Source organism: Pungitius pungitius, chromosome 21, assembly GCF_949316345.1.
Source record: "Pungitius pungitius chromosome 21, fPunPun2.1, whole genome shotgun sequence".
In the NCBI taxonomy this organism is placed as follows: domain Eukaryota; kingdom Metazoa; phylum Chordata; class Actinopteri; order Perciformes; family Gasterosteidae; genus Pungitius; species Pungitius pungitius.
In genome coordinates, this window is record NC_084920.1 from 3,479,948 (window position 1) to 3,495,855 (window position 15,908).

Genomic DNA, 15,908 nt, shown 5'->3' on the forward strand with positions numbered 1-15,908 from the left:
TTATTCTCCTTTGTTGGTTAAACTCTGGCGCCCTCCAGTGGCTATACAAAAAGAGTGTTTTGCACTGACGCTACAAATAACAAATTGTCGCACTTGTAACTGATAAGCGCATTCTAAGGACCATCCAAAAAACGATAAAAGAAAGACAAAATTAAAATGGGTGGTAAATAAGAGTTATGCCACTGTCTTTAGGATTGATAATATATACTTTCACATTTATTAGGATATCTGTGGTCAACTAGATGGCGCTTTTAGACCAACACAAAAAAGGAGGAGTGGAATGCCATTCATTTTAAATGACTTTAAAGTATTGCGTTTTTAAACACTTTGTGGTTGATTTCATATAGATGTAAGTGATAAAGACAAATTAATACATTCCAATAAATAACAATTTCTAAATATTGTTATATATTTATATTTATGTATTTTATTGTTGTTGAATTTTTGTGGCATGAATTTTGTTAAAAATAGACAAAGAATACAACATATAACAACAATTAATTTCATGTAAACATTTTACTCAAGTTATTGTATAATTGTGTCTATTATAATATTGTAAGATATATGGAGGGATATAAAATGTCCTAATTTGGAGGAATAACTGAGAGAAGAGAGTACAACCAAATATTGTGATTCATCATTAACATAACACATATTACAACAAAAGTATTACCTGTAAATTCATTAAGGAGCAAGACATAATCTTCTTTTAAGTTATTTAATACTTAAAAAGTCTTAAGAAAGTAATATTTAAATTGATCAACATTGAAAATATAGAATATAAGACTGTGAAAATACCATTGGTGAATCTCATATCCTTAACTTTATCAAAGGTCAGGAATAGTAATAATAATATGACAGTTTATGATTGGTTGATTTCCGCAATTGCACAAGACCCTCTTGACCATTTCGCTTCTGTTTCCAAAACTCTCACCATCATAGTGCATTTGTGGTATTTAGCCATCTATTCTCAGGTGATTCCAATAAAATTGATTTTAGGTTAATGTAGGATAAACCTTCGCCAGGGAAGCCCTGTAAATTATAGCCGTCTTCAGTTGTCGTGCATGTAGTAAGGGTTGCTGTGTCCATGGCGCTGATTGTACGGGTCGACGCGAGGTTGATTCTGGGTGTAGGGGTTGCTCTGGGGGCGAGCCTGAGCATATGGGTTCATGTCATTGTGGTCGTCGTAGGGCCGCTACAAAAAAAAAAGAGAATTTCTTCATCAGAGAATTGCAATACCGAACATCCCAGATCCTTTCATTTATTTTCTGCTAAAAATTCGAATTCATACTCCATCTATTAAAACCTTTTTTCTAATCTCAACAGTTCCTTCTCTTCGTGCATACTGACCGAGTTCCTCCCCACTGGAACCAAGTTTTGTCTGCTGCTGGTCGGAGTCATCTCCATATTGGCTCTTTTTTCCCAACTGTTTGTGGCTGTGGCCCATGGGATCTGAGGCACCCCGGCATTAGCCGAGCCCAACATCCTGTTGGCCGGCCCACTGTACGGGGCAGGTTGTCTGCTGGACTGGGTCCGCTCCAGGTTGGCTCTTTTTTCCCAACTGTTTGTGGCTGTGGCCCTTGGGATCCGATTCCCCCCGGCATTAGCCGAGCCTGACATCCTGTCCGCCGGCCCACCGTACAGGGCAGGTTGCCTTGGAGCTGGACTGCCGTTAACCCCTGATTGCTTGGTAGGAATGTGGCTGAAGGATGGCCCCAGGTCTCCACTTTTCTCCTTCTTGGAGATCTTCTTTGAGGCTCTAACAAGACAATACAACGTTGACATAACTCTGTTACTGCATCTGTATCTTTTCAATGACATTATTTGCTAACTGTTTAATGCCTAAAATAAAACAGCAAGTTAAACACCAGCCAATCCTGTTGCAAGAAAATACAGTTCATTGTTCATTTGACAGCTACATAACAAGTTAACAAGTTAATGTGTACAGACGGAAACACAATAAAGAAATGGCACAGGCAATAGTGAATGGCTGAGTGAATAGATGAACTCACTTGAGTGTCAATACAGGCAGAAGAATGAGCGCGATCAGCAGCAGGCTCCCAAGCACGGAGCCGACAATGACCAAAGTTAGCTTCCAGGCTGACAAAACATAATGAGAAGAGCATCAATAAGAAGGGTACGCTATCAAAATTGGTCCTTTCAAACTTGATAAGGTGTTTCACCTATTGTATGAAATGCCTGGCCTTCTGTTAATATTCCAATGATGCCATAGAGAAGGTTTATATGCAAACACCACTGGACATGGAGCAGTAAATGTGTTGAAAAAGTGTATTGGAGCCATTATGTTTCCATAGTACATACAATGTGTTGCACTTGCCATGAGCTGCATATAAACATGGGTTAGGGAAGGAATCTTACTGAACTAGAGATTGGAATAATATAATTGACCATATTACCATCACTTACTTTATTGTTTTATGTGAATCTTTACCTATACAATACTGAATTTATGTCATTTGGGGAATTCCCTAAGACATTTTGCCTTAACCTTAAAAAACATGCACATTGTATACTCACTTTCCTTGCAGTTAAAACCAGAACGCCCAAAGGGACACCTAAAAGAAAGGAAGAACCATTAATTTAATGGTTTAATTTACTAACAAGCTTTTTATAGCCAGAGGTCATATCTACTTTGCCTCTTATGTTTTCCCTTAACTAACCAGTTACACATGATGGGAAATTTAAAGACTCACGGGACACAATTTTGGGAGTCTTCAGATTTGAAACCACTTGGACAGGCTGCAAAAGCAGAAAAGGATGAAATCGTTGGCGCTTAAAATGAACAATGTTATTATAATACACACAAACATACATATACAAACACACTAACTATTTTAGACAAACAAAATGTCCTTACCTATGCACAACCTGTCACTGAGGACTGTCTTAATGAAATCCTCCGAACAGGTGCAAGTAAATCCTCCATCTATCCCATTGCATTGTGTAGTATTTGTATCACAAGGATCCAAAGAACACAAGGGTTTGGCTAAAGGTCAGGGATAAAAGATGGTAAATTCAGTTCAGCTAAGTCAAATAAGTACGGAAAAATAACAACAGGATTTGAACAGATATGAATCGGCTTTCATTATCAGTGAAACATAATTGGCTGAATGATACACGCTGACCACTTTATGTACAACGGTAAAAGGCCATGGCATTTATATGTAATCACAGTTTATAAACTTTTAAGTTTGGGTACTTTTAACCAGTGGCTCACAACTTGTTAAATATTAATTGGCCATGATGTCTTCCGTTAAAAATACCTTAAATTAAAAACAAACAGTACAGAAAACCATATAAAGATTTACAAATCAGCATTTTAAAGTAAAGCTAATCTTATGTGTATTTGAAGCCAATTCATACTTCAAACAAGATATCGTTTATGAACTTACGATCAAAAACTGCACCATCCAGTAAGCAACCACTACAGTTGCTGGCGGCTGACATCTTATCTAGAACTTGTGTTCCGTTGATGTCAGCACTTTTCTTGAAGATGATCTCAACAGTTGCTATGGCTTTATTCTTCGCTGACATTGACCTAACTTGACTTTTTTTTGACGGCCTAAAGAGAAGAAAACCCCACTCAATTATCACTACATTTCGCAATTATTAAGTGCAATATGCACGTAGGTGTGCTGTGACAGAGGCACAGTGAAACCTTTGGGACTTACACCTTACTGATTTCCAGCACTGTCGAGCTGGAGAAAGAATCATCATCCTTGAAAATGTTGTGAATCTGTATTTTAGGAGAAAATTATACAATTTTGGTTTGGGATTAGGAATGTATAGCCCCTTTAGATCAATGTAACTACTGCATTTTTATGAAAATTGTGAGGCAGCTTATTAGTAGTTTTTTTGTCAATAGTTAATCATTGTTAATAACCGTCATACATCATTTCAAGTAAATATGTTTTTACATCTGGTGGTTCTTCATTACTGCCCCAAGAAATTCACATAAAGTAAATATTAGAATTTATAGCATACCTCCCCGTTAATCTTTTTGGCAGCGTTTTGAAATTCTTGTGATGACTTGTCAGCCATTTCCGGTTTGTATGGGAGGCCAGGCAGGTTTAGTTGTCCAGGGAAGACTTTGCCTTAAAAAGGAAAATATAATGTTGTCTATTTAAAAAATAGCGAATAGTTAAAAAACTCCCTTTCATGTTCATGATTATACATCAAGTACAAAACCACTCTCATATTTGTAAAATTCAAAACAGATACACTTAAGACAGCTGCAGCAACATTCTCTATCTGCTTGCCTGGCAACGCAGCATAACGATGGGATACCACAGTTTGAGTCCAAGATATATTCCCAACCAGATGTTTTTCATAGGGTTTTGTTTTGCGGATTATTTTAAAAAAAAATTATATAATCAGTACCAGCAACACAACTCTCGTGTAACAAGGTTATTTTGAATAACAGACACAAACAGGCCGACAATTTGGCGTGGTAATTCCATAATATCACTTTCTGACCATGAAATACACAAGCTAAAGACAAAACCTTACCACTCTGACATTCTTTGCTGATATAATCATAGTTATCACCAGCCAAACACAAGCATTCAAAGGTTTGATCATAACGAGGGTGACAGGTGCTCCCATCCAAGCATGGTTTTCCATCACAGGGTCCTTTATGGTGAAAAAAAAAAAGAACATTGATCACACACAACTATATAAGCATTGTGGTAGCATCTAAAACACATGAAATTATTAAAACAGAAGAAAATTAAGTTTTAAAAAATGAAATTACCTGAAGGCTTTATGGTTGTAGAAACTGTAGCAGGTTTCGGTGTTGTAGGTGAAGCTTCCGGAGCTGTTGTTGTTGAATCTTGAAGAGTGGAAATACACTTGTTGTCGTCATAGGTTCTACAGCTGTAGTAGTCAGACATTAATCTTTTTTTTTAAGATGAAATAACCTGGAGGCTTTATGGTTGTAGAATCGGTAGCAGGTTTCAGTGTTGTGGATGAACCATCCGGAGCTGTCGTTGTTGAATCTTGAACAATCAAAATTAACTTGTTGTTGTTATAGGTTCTACAGCTGTTGTAGTCAGACATCAATTGCACAAAAATATGAGCAATGTGGTAGCACCAAAAAACAATGAAATTATTGAAACGGAAGGAAAAAAAATAGTTTTAAAAGATGAAATTACCGGGAGGCTTTATGGTTGTAGAATCAGTAGCAGGTTTCAGTGTTGTGGGTGAAGCTTCCGGAGCTGTCGTTGTTGAATCTTGAAGAGTGGAAATACACTTGTTGTCGTCATAGGTTCTACAGCTGTAGTAGTCAGACATTCATCTTTTTTTTAAGATGAAATAACCTGGAGGCTTTATGGTTGTAGAATCGGTAGCAGGATTCAGTGTTGTGGATGAACCATCCGGAGCTGTTGTTGTTGAATCTTGAACAGTGGAAACACACTTGTTGTCGTTATAGGTTCTACAGCTGTAGTAGTCAGACATTAATCTTTTTTTTTAAGATGAAATAACCTGGAGGCTTTGTGGTTGTAGACTCGGTAGCAGGTTTCAGTGTTGTGGATGAAACATCCGGAGCTGTTGTTGTTGAATCTTGAAGAGTGGAAATACACTTGTTGTCGTTATAGGTTCTACAGCTGTAGTAGTCAGACATTAATCTTTTTTTTAAAGATGAAATAACCTGGAGGCTTTGTGGTTGTAGACTCGGTAGCAGGTTTCAGTGTTGTGGATGAACCATCCGGAGCTGTTGTTGTTGTTGAATCGTAAACAATCAAAATTAACTTGTTGTTTTTATAGGTTCTACAGCTGTTGTAGTCAGACATCAATTGCACAAAAATATGAGCAATGTGGTAGCACCAAAAAACAATGAAATTATTGAAACGGAAGAAAAAAAAATAGTTTTAAAAGATGAAAAATACCGGGAGGCTTTATGGTTGTAGAATCAGTAGCAGGTTTCGGTGTTGTGGTTGAACCAACCAAAGCTGTTGAAAAAACCCATGAATATCTGTTCGTACATCCGCATGATAATACTAATTTAGGCTTTAAACATATAAAGCTTGCACCAGACATTAGGTGTTAAGGGAACAAAGATACTTCCTTATTGGAATTGACTCCTAAATGATGGTACGATAACAACAGAGTCATAAGGTAAAGTCAGATTATCTGCCTCAACGCAATAGTTAAATATTAACATATGATGTGCAAACAAAGCAAATCCCCAGCTAAAAAAATGAATGGTGGTTCAGGCAAGGGTGAAGCAATTTAGTAATCTATTTCTCACTAGGAGGATTTTAAAATTGAGACAAAAGTGAGATAAAAGACATTAAATATGAAAACACGATAGAATAGGTTCACTGGTTACAGGGACCGATGCTCAGCCCTCGGTCTGCATTATCACTTTCCATTTTTCACTTGCGAGTACCAATCGTTTTGATTCAATAAACTATACAATAAATCTGTCCTACTTTTGTTTGATCTTCTCTTCTCTTTTATTGACTTATCTAGTAAAACATATTTAAACAGAGTCTGTGACATGCAAGTATCTCTGCTTTGGTTAGAGAATATTTAGGATTTAGAGTAAATATTAAAGAAAACAGGCCAACTCACCTAGACAGGCCACAACCATCCAAAGGACAAAGACCGGTTTGATTTCTTGAGCCATCAAAAAATTATTTACTGACAAAACTTCACGACAAGCAAGAACGGCAGAGAGGGCTATGACTGGACAGGGCTTTTAGGGCTCAGGTGTTTTAATCATTAGCCACTCCTTCGAGGGCGGCACTCTGTGCTAAAGTACGTTGCCTGCCCATAGATGATAGAAGATGACTCGATAGGCCTTCTTTACCGAGAAGACATATACTGTATCTGTTCATCAATCTTCCATGACATAGATCCGTCTCTCTTGTTTTGTTTCTGTTAATGTTCAATTATAAGAGCTCTATAATGAGCCAAGCTGAGCCAGGGTTACCATAGCAACCATGAACCTGCTGTCAGATGTGATTAAGAGAAAATCCAAAGAGGCATGAATTTATATGTGAAATGACTTGCTTAGTCGTCGTTCCAAAATTACAATTGAAAAGATATATTACAAATACCCTTATTGCTTTCATAAAAAACATTTGGATTTTGGAAAGATTTTGGATTATGATTTGTGTTAAAGCTCGGGTTTCCAGTTCTATGCACCTAGTTTGGATTCTGCCAGTGCCCTCTTTGGCTAAAGCAAAGGTCTTTCCTACCTCATAACCACAGAGCTTACCAATAGGTACAGATACAGCACACTTATATTGTTTTCTTGAATTGCCTTTTTTCTCAAAAGTTCAAGGAAAGGTCTGCTTTGAAATTGTACACTGGACACATTCAATCTTATAATTTCAGCTCATGAATTTTAGATATTTAAGAAACAGTCTAACAATGCAGGCTGCAAAACTGTATTTTCCATTCGCCCCCAAGCCGATGGCACAACGCTACAATATATTCACATTCTCCATAAAAAAGTTCTAAAAAACAAAAGACAGCTCACCAAATAGCATGAGTTGGGAGACTCTCAATAAATCTCAATGATGGGGGTCTGATATTAAAATGTTTACGCGGTAAGGCCCTGTTTTTCTTTTGCATATGTGTACATCGGTTTTGTCTAAACGTTACTGTTTGTTCATTCATGCAGAACAGCTAGGAAAAAAACTAGCGATGATTGGTGTTCATTGTCCCTGCAAAACAATAAAATGCATTAAATAACTTCCCACGGACAGTAGTGGTTTGTTTCTGTTTTCTCACTAAATGGCGTTACCGCTCTTAAAAATGAAGCTGGAATTATACGGCTAAGGAGTAAATTACAGAAATAAGTGAATAGGTGACTTTTGTTCTACGTTTGCATTGTGCCTGGATCAACCGGTAAGAACAGCAAAGCTCAACACGATGGGCTAATAATTATTACTATTCTTTGTATTCATTAAGAGTTTACGAGCTATTCACCAAAAATACTTTTCCAATACTCATTTTCATTGAGTATTTTCTTGTAACGGATTACTATAGCATTGCTCGTTTGACCCAATTATGTTGGATTTGAACGTCCTCTCCCTCTTTGCCTTACATCAGTTAAATCACTTGGATTAGGCCTAATTTAACCGAGATATAAACAAGCCTCGTATACAATCTGTATGTCAAACTGTTGAACTATATAAATCTATATTTATAAATACAAAATGAACCATGTATGTAAATACATAAATCATCAAGGCTTTTATTCAATTGTACATTCTATTGTTTCCAATGATGTACCTGACTTTCCACCCAACAACAATCACAATTGTCCCCATTTGACTCATTTTGGGACCAGCTTAACATCCCAGTAGTACAACAGTGGATATTCCAAAGCTACTAGCTATTTGTCACCGGCGGGTTTTATGAATATGTTGCAACGAGTCGCCATGGGTACAATGACACACACCTGCCTCTGTGTCAAGTCCAAAGTCACTTAGTTATTGCCACCCTTCACCCGACCCTCCCTGCCGTTCCCGGTCAGGACGGCTTTGATTAGCGTTTATACACGATGTTCGTGACGGGCAGGGAGGGAGGATCGATTGGTCGCCTGTGTTTAAACATATCTTTTGTCATTGATTGACTGAAAGTCTCCTCGTAAAATGGTGGAAACAATTACAAGAGCGGTTGGCATCAAGGAAGGCAGCCAGCCAGTGAGATGTGAGCACAATTGGTGCTTTATAATCCAAGTAGATCATTAACTTTGGGTTTTCAAATTCTGCACATGACAATTAGCGTAGGATTCAATTAGGGGTAATATCGGGGTTATGAAACTAAAAGCATTTGGGGTGGGGCTTTGTTTGTTCCTTAGCTGGAGATAGTGGAGAACGGCTCCATCCTCTGGTTCCGGGCCATCCTAAGATGAGTCACCATCACATTAAAAGCCTTTTAGTCAGGTGACACACTGCAAAACCCAAAGTAAGAGCAAGGTGCACCCATAAGAATGCAAGTCAGTGTTATCCGGCGGCTTCTGCGTAAGTCGAAACCAAAGCTTTAACTGCATAGTCTCATTTATGTATTCTGGAGCTGCAGGGGGAGAAGTCAATGTCAGTAAATTGTTTAGAGACTTACTGAACGTTGATGTATAATTGTTAATGTATTATATTTGTGAATACTTGTCATCAACTTCATCCTAATGACAGGGGAACAAAAGGCACAAACACTAAACATATAAGTTATATTGCCATATAACTTATTTAAAAGCCTGCAAAAAACGTGACAACATGAAGGCCCTTTTAAATGGATTGCCCATAACATTGCTCCAGCTGCACTTATATATGTAGCATATGTAGCATGTGGTGAATGACCGATCATTTGGATTAGTACACATTTGTCAGCATGACATTTTTATGTGTTTATCTTAATGCTCTTGTTTTTATCATGTTTTCACAATAGTTACTGGTGGAGCAGCTCTTAGCATCCAGCCAGAAATTCAGAAATGACACCATGGCTTTAATTTTAGTTTGCTCCACTGAAATTTATCAAATGCTTTGTTTTAAACTCTGCAAAAAGTTCTACCTGCAAACGAATGAGAATGCAAACCATTTTAACATGGCCAATACTTGTTGTACTTCAGTAATAAAGAATCTGTGATTTTTTTAAAATGAGTTCTTATTTCAGTTTCAGCTACTTAAACAATTTTACCACATTTCTTTTCTTCAGCAATCACAAACAGTGTACTTTTTTGTAACAAAAAGTTTTTATTGGCTTCTCTAATCCATTCATCATCTCAATAACAGGTACAGCCTGGGAAATCATATCACAAGTGGGTCTAGAACAAATTAGACAAAGGGATGGAGAGGCCTCTGCTACAAAATTTGGTATTGAGGTGACAGTCAGAAAAAAAAGCCATACAAAAATGCCTTTATCATGCATACCGGAGAAAAACTCAAAAGAAATTGAGAACACACATTTTTAGTGTTTTTGTACATTTTTGTAAACAATATCCAAAACATGTAATGGCAAGTAACAAAAATAAGGGATATAATTGAGAGAAATGAATGTTCTATGAGGCATCTAGAATGCAACACTGCTTGGCGTTTGTTTTAACAGAAAAAAAAAAATACATTTCCATTTTCGACGAGTCTGTTGCTCTATAATTGTAAACACAGGCAGTGTTAAATGATTATACAATATGTCAAACCTATACTACATACATGAAACGCATGTCCCTGCTTTCTTACGCTTTAGTGATATGAGGTATATTTAGGTCAATCTTTTTGTCTCGTTTTTTTTTTCTTCCAACTCTCACCCACTTTCTCTCCTTTAAAAGCATAGTGTGTCTGGGGTGAGGTGGTCCGTCCGTCAGTCAGTCAGTCTTTGTTCCCTGCGATCTGAACAGCTTCAAAGTCTCTTGGCTGTGGAGCTCACAGGCGTAGGGAAAGGGGGGGGGGGGGGGGGCTCACAGGAAATCAACTAAATTAAATATCAACCCTGGCTGCCGGGACAGAATGGCTTCAGCCACAGAAGACAAACAAGGCCATTGTTTATTCTCGTGAGTGCAGGTCTGCATTTTGGGCCGATGGGTCGGTTGGTGGGCAGGAATAACTTACATTTTCTGTTTCCCCAACTGTGTTATTGAACCGATTTCTTGCGATTACTACAAAGTGAGGTTAAAGGAAATCATTGAGTTTATGGAATATGGAGTAGGGGTGCAGGTCTGGCGATTACTTGCCAGTAAAGTTCTGTTGTGGCTGGTGGAGAATAAATAAAAGGGATTGGGGTGCATCCAGCAGACCCACAGGCTCAAAGGTACAAGGGTTCCAGCATGTCAGCCCCGCGCTCAAAAATACTTAAATACAAAGAGGTACTCTCAAAATATTGTATAACAAAATTATGGCAGATCATCTTTTTACATCACCCGATAAACCGTAAGAAAACAAAATACAATTAAAATTCTTCTTCTACTCTTGAGAAAAAGCAACAGAATACATTTAGACACCCATGGTCATGCCTAGTAAACCCCTATCAAAACCCATTGAACAAGGCAGAATCCCACCAGGTGGAACTAGCGACGCTTCCTGCTGTCCTTGTGCACTTTCCTCGCAACTCTCCATCATTCGATGGCTGTGTTTGAAGTGCCAGCAATCTCTCCACATTTGGCCAGGACGCTTTCCAAACCACTGTCATTTAGGGACAGACCGTGTGCCGCACAGGGTGTCGAGGTGGAAGTAACCCAGCAGCTAGCTTAACCCAGCAGCTAGCTTAACCTAGCAGCTAGCTTAACCCAGCAGCTAGCTTAACCCAGCAGCTAGCTTAACCCAGCAGCTAGCTTAACCTAGCAGCTAGCTTTTACCTAGCAACTAACTTAACCTAGCAACTAGCTTAACCTAGCAGCTAGCTTGGCCTAGTAAAGTGGTCCTTTTGCCACTCACCCCTCATTCTGTTTGACACCTGGAGGAATTCCTCTGCACAGTTCTCCGCTGTATGTTGTGCCTCTGTTTTACTTCCAATACAAACAGCTCTGTCCATCTTCAACCACCGCCTCTCCTGTCTAACTGACTGCAGCTAGCGGCGGTTTCGTTTCCGGGGTCATCGTTGTTTACTTCCGGCACACCGGAAACCGGAAGTAAATAAAGTTGCGTTAACTGCGTTAAAATATGTTATCACAGTAATCTCGGCCAAATCAATCTCATAGATTAATGCGTTCATTTTGACAGCCCTGGTATAACTCAACACCCCGAAATGTAAGAACATGTGCATGAGCATCGTGACCAGCATTCAAGCTATCATCGACCTCATAAAAGTTCATCTTAAACCAGGCGCATGTGGTGGCAGTGATAAGGAGGGCGTAAGTGTCACTCAGCAGTCTCAACAGCTGACTGAGGAGAAACATTTATGAGTGCAGGCAAGGATTTATCAAACCACGTGACACATTAACATCCTTGTGACTTACTGCAGATTTTTTGTGCTGTGGAGTTGGTCTCATCTGCTCCTCCAGGACAGTCAGGTTTGTCGTCACACACTTTGCCCACCGCAATACATACTGTCGAGCCTGGGCATCCCCACTCCCCAGGGTAGGAGTCTTGAGAGTTACTATCTAAAAACCACAAAAACACATGGTTATATCACAAAGTATAAACATTTCCACGTGCTATACATTTTCCTATTTCCATATTTCAGAAGTTCAAATTAAAGTTTTAAATAAAGTTTCCTGCAAGGATATTTTTCTAAATCGGTTATTCAATTACTTTAAGCCTTTACTATATCGCAATGTTTTCCACATTACAGAATGTGACTCCTAAACTATACCAACACGATTCGCTCCTGTGCAATGTGCTACAATAGCTATGTTTACTGAATTTAAAATAAAAACGTCCTCACCACATCCTCTCTCATCACTGTTGTCTCCACAGTCATTCCAGTGGTCACACACAAATGAATTTGGTATACAGTAGCCATTTGCACACTGATACTGGTGGATGGGACAATGTTGCGTAGCTGAGAATAAAACAAAGACAGAAGTTAGAACAAGTCTACGCTGTTGTACATCCTTGCAACAATCTTCAACGAAACTATCGACAAAAGCATTTGTAAAAGATAAAAGCAAATTGACAACATTCACGGCAGCTTTAAATATATATTCCCAAGATCCTTGTACCACTCTCATATATGCAGCTGCAACATAATGATTAATAATGCTTTCCAAAACAGGCTATTCTCGAGTATCTGCAAAAACAGCTATTTAAAGCACTTGGCTCCAGGGTAGGTCTCATCTAACGTTACTCACTGCAGTTGAATTCATCGGAGCCGTCTCGGCAGTCCTGCAGTCCATTGCAATGCTGCGAGTGGTTGTAACAGGCCCCGTTGGCACAAGTCTTCTCAGTGCAACGGGGATAGTCTGCAAATAATTTGCATTATGTTAATTAAAATTGTAACATATTTCCCGCCCAATGATGCAATAAAAGAAAAAACCTAATCAAAGCCAATATTTACAGATCAGAGAATTAAAAAACAACCTGACAAAACATCCGTCTATTGAATCTTTCACTGACATCTAAGGTTTATTGAAGATTTAAATGTCTTACTGCAGTTTTTTTCATCGGAGTTGTCTACGCAGTCCTTCACGTGGTCACACCTGTATTTTCCCGGGACACATTGGCCCTCTTGGCAGGTGTACTGGTCTGGGCTGCACGTCCGTCCACCTGAACCGAGAGCGTTCAAGTGAGAATTGTTTTAAAATGCAACGTTAAAAGGGAAAGTAGACTCGCAATTCTTAACGGGCAGTTTGCTGGTGTAAGTCAAATGTGTTTGTCAAGGTCATTTCCTTACTCTTCCTTACTTCCATCCTTCCTTACTTCTGCAATGGACCCTTTAGCGGTTTACTGCTTTGTCTTTTCATGACTCATACATTTTTGGGAGTCTTTCATTGTTAACGACAGCCAAAAGCAAATAAACAATCCACTCTGCATACCACAGGTTCTTTTTTCATCTGAACCATCGACACAGTCTTCCTCTCCATCACAGACGAATCCCAGAGAGATGCATTCACCGCTCGTCACACACTTAAATTCCTGTGAGGTGCACGAGGAAGTCGCTGCCAAAAAGGACAACACAATTGAATAGTAAACACATGAATAATAATACAGTGTGGAGTCATTTGCTTATCTTCCCCTTCTGTGTTTCCAGTGATCGGGTGTAATACTCACGACAGTTCAGCTCATCTGAGTCATCTGTGCAGTCTTTAGTCCCATCACATCTCCAAGCGTTGTTGATGCATTGTCCACTGGTGCACTGGAACCCCCCACTATCACAACTTCCTGTACACACAACCACACACACATGCGCGCGCTATGGAGTTACGGTTTTACGGTCATTTTTATGTAAGTCCTTAGGACATTTTATATTTTAAGATAAAATGTCAGATGTCCAGGTCACTTAAATAAAAAACGCTTTTTACAATTTCCTGACCAATGAGTTGTCATGTTTATGAGAGCTGTAGACACACTCTTATGTGCAACATTTGAACCTTCAAACATGTGATCCAGCCATTATAAAGGGTTGTTAATTCTACAACATGATTGAACCGTACAAACCTTGAAGTATACAATCATCATTTTAAATATGTAATTTAAGTCTGAAACAGCAGAGAGAAATGTACTTTGTATAATTTGTGCATTCACAATTGTTCAGTATTCTATTAAGACTAATTTTGAAAGGAGCTCAAAATAATTTAGTTTTTTGTTATTGTAAATTCGAAACTACTGAAAATCATGCTAAGGCAATAATAAGATTCTTTATATATTTTACAGAATATTTATATTTGCTGTACACATTTTCAGAAAACAGCTAGTAGTATGATTTATTTATGTAATAATTTCTGGGGATGTCAAACTACATAACATTTCAAATCAGCGCAAATGTCCATTTATTACCATAATGGTAAAAGATAAAATAACTTGAAACTTAATATCTTGGTGCAAATAAGACTTTAGTAACACAACAATTGTCGAGCATTTGTGTTCTTCTTTCATTAATGTTAGTGACTAAAGAACACATTGATGTAAATTCAAGAGAACACACATACCTTGAGAAAGTTGAATCCCTTGGGACAGCAGTAGAAGAGACAGAAGTTGAAGACCTTTAAGGCCCATCATTTAACGTTGGTGTCAGTTGGACACAGCGAGTACACTCATGCTGAATCTGACTGTGTAAACGAGGTACTGTCTTTGGGACGGAGATGTACAACGTCCAGCAACCAGCAGACCAATAATGTGACATGGAGGAATACAGCTTTATATGGCTGGCTCCGTTACATAAAGTTCATCTAAGATTAACTTTTACCTGTTGGTATGTTGTCTACATCAGCAGGAAAATGTAACAACATCTTTTGGGCAACACTTCGGTGGGAGTTAACAAGTTCTTTAGGTGAAATATGTGTTAATATACTAATAATAGCAGTAGAGTTTTATCCTTCTATTAGTTCTCCACAACCTAGAAAGAGCTCCAAAAAAGTATGAATATCAGCATGTTGCACTCACAGCAAGAAAATATAGTAAAAAGAAAACACATATATTCTGTAAAACAGGGTTTCAGTTGTCTTTAATTTATGGTATAAATATAAATACAAATGGCAAAATTCTTTATGCAGAGGCATAGGCCCGTGGTCCTAATGGATGCCACATTTTTAGATGTTTCATAGCTGCGGTTATCTGACAGACCAAATATTAGCAGGCTCTCCCAGCTTCTTTATTGCATATTATGATGTCTGACCTCGTGACAAGATAGAGTTAAAGTTTAATAACATGTTCTCGTCCACTCTGGCAACGGGCATTTCAGCAATTCAAGTAGTCATTGTGGTTTCATATCACTGAGAAATAATTTGTCAAACTGCATTTAAAACTCGCCCGCTTGGGGACACTACATTTCTATTTCTTTATAGCCCTTTGCCTTATTTTGGACAATATATCATCAAAAAAGTAAATGAAGAAAACCCCAAATCATGTCGCATCCCACTGGGATTATTCTCCTTTGTTGGTTTAACTCTGGCGCCCTCCAGTGGCTATACAAAAAGAGTGTTTTGCACTGACGCTACAAATAACAAATTGTCGCACTTGTAACTGATAAGCGCATTCTAAGGACCATCCAAAAAACGATAAAAGAAAGACAAAATTAAAATGGGTGGTAAATAAGAGTTATGCCACTGTCTTTAGGATTGATAATATATACGTTCACATTTATTAGGATATCTGTGGTCAACTAGATGGCGCTTTTAGACCAACACAAAAAAGGAGGAGTGGAATGCCATTCATTTTAAATGACTTTAACGTATTGCGTTTTTAAACACTTTGTGGTTTATTTCATATAGATGTAAGTGATAAAGACAAATTAATACATTCCAATAAATAACTATTTCTAAATATTGTTATATATTTATATTT

The 15,908-nt window shown here is 38.2% G+C and overlaps 1 protein-coding gene and 1 long non-coding RNA gene across 2 annotated transcripts; both read right to left on the reverse strand.

Annotated features, from left to right (window-relative positions):
- Positions 1-731: 731 nt before the first annotated feature.
- On the reverse strand, positions 732-6,708 carry LOC119212616 (mucin-13-like). The gene is made up of 18 exons (XM_062560104.1): positions 6,598-6,708; positions 5,910-5,972; positions 5,672-5,734; positions 5,506-5,583; positions 5,340-5,417; positions 5,175-5,252; positions 4,941-5,018; positions 4,775-4,852; positions 4,531-4,653; positions 4,006-4,115; positions 3,693-3,757; positions 3,414-3,583; positions 2,879-3,007; positions 2,715-2,760; positions 2,539-2,576; positions 2,013-2,100; positions 1,351-1,759; positions 732-1,195 (listed from the first exon to the last, which is right to left on the reverse strand). Exons 1-18 carry the CDS (start codon positions 6,650-6,652, stop codon positions 1,052-1,054), a joined length of 1,893 nt encoding a protein of 630 aa, XP_062416088.1. The 5' UTR covers positions 6,653-6,708; the 3' UTR covers positions 732-1,051.
- A 6,055-nt stretch (positions 6,709-12,763) lies between these two features.
- On the reverse strand, positions 12,764-13,538 carry LOC119212717 (uncharacterized). The gene is made up of 3 exons (XR_005119837.2): positions 13,442-13,538; positions 13,056-13,172; positions 12,764-12,868 (listed from the first exon to the last, which is right to left on the reverse strand). It is a non-coding gene; the product is annotated as an uncharacterized LOC119212717 (long non-coding RNA).
- Between the last annotated feature and the right edge of the window lie 2,370 nt (positions 13,539-15,908).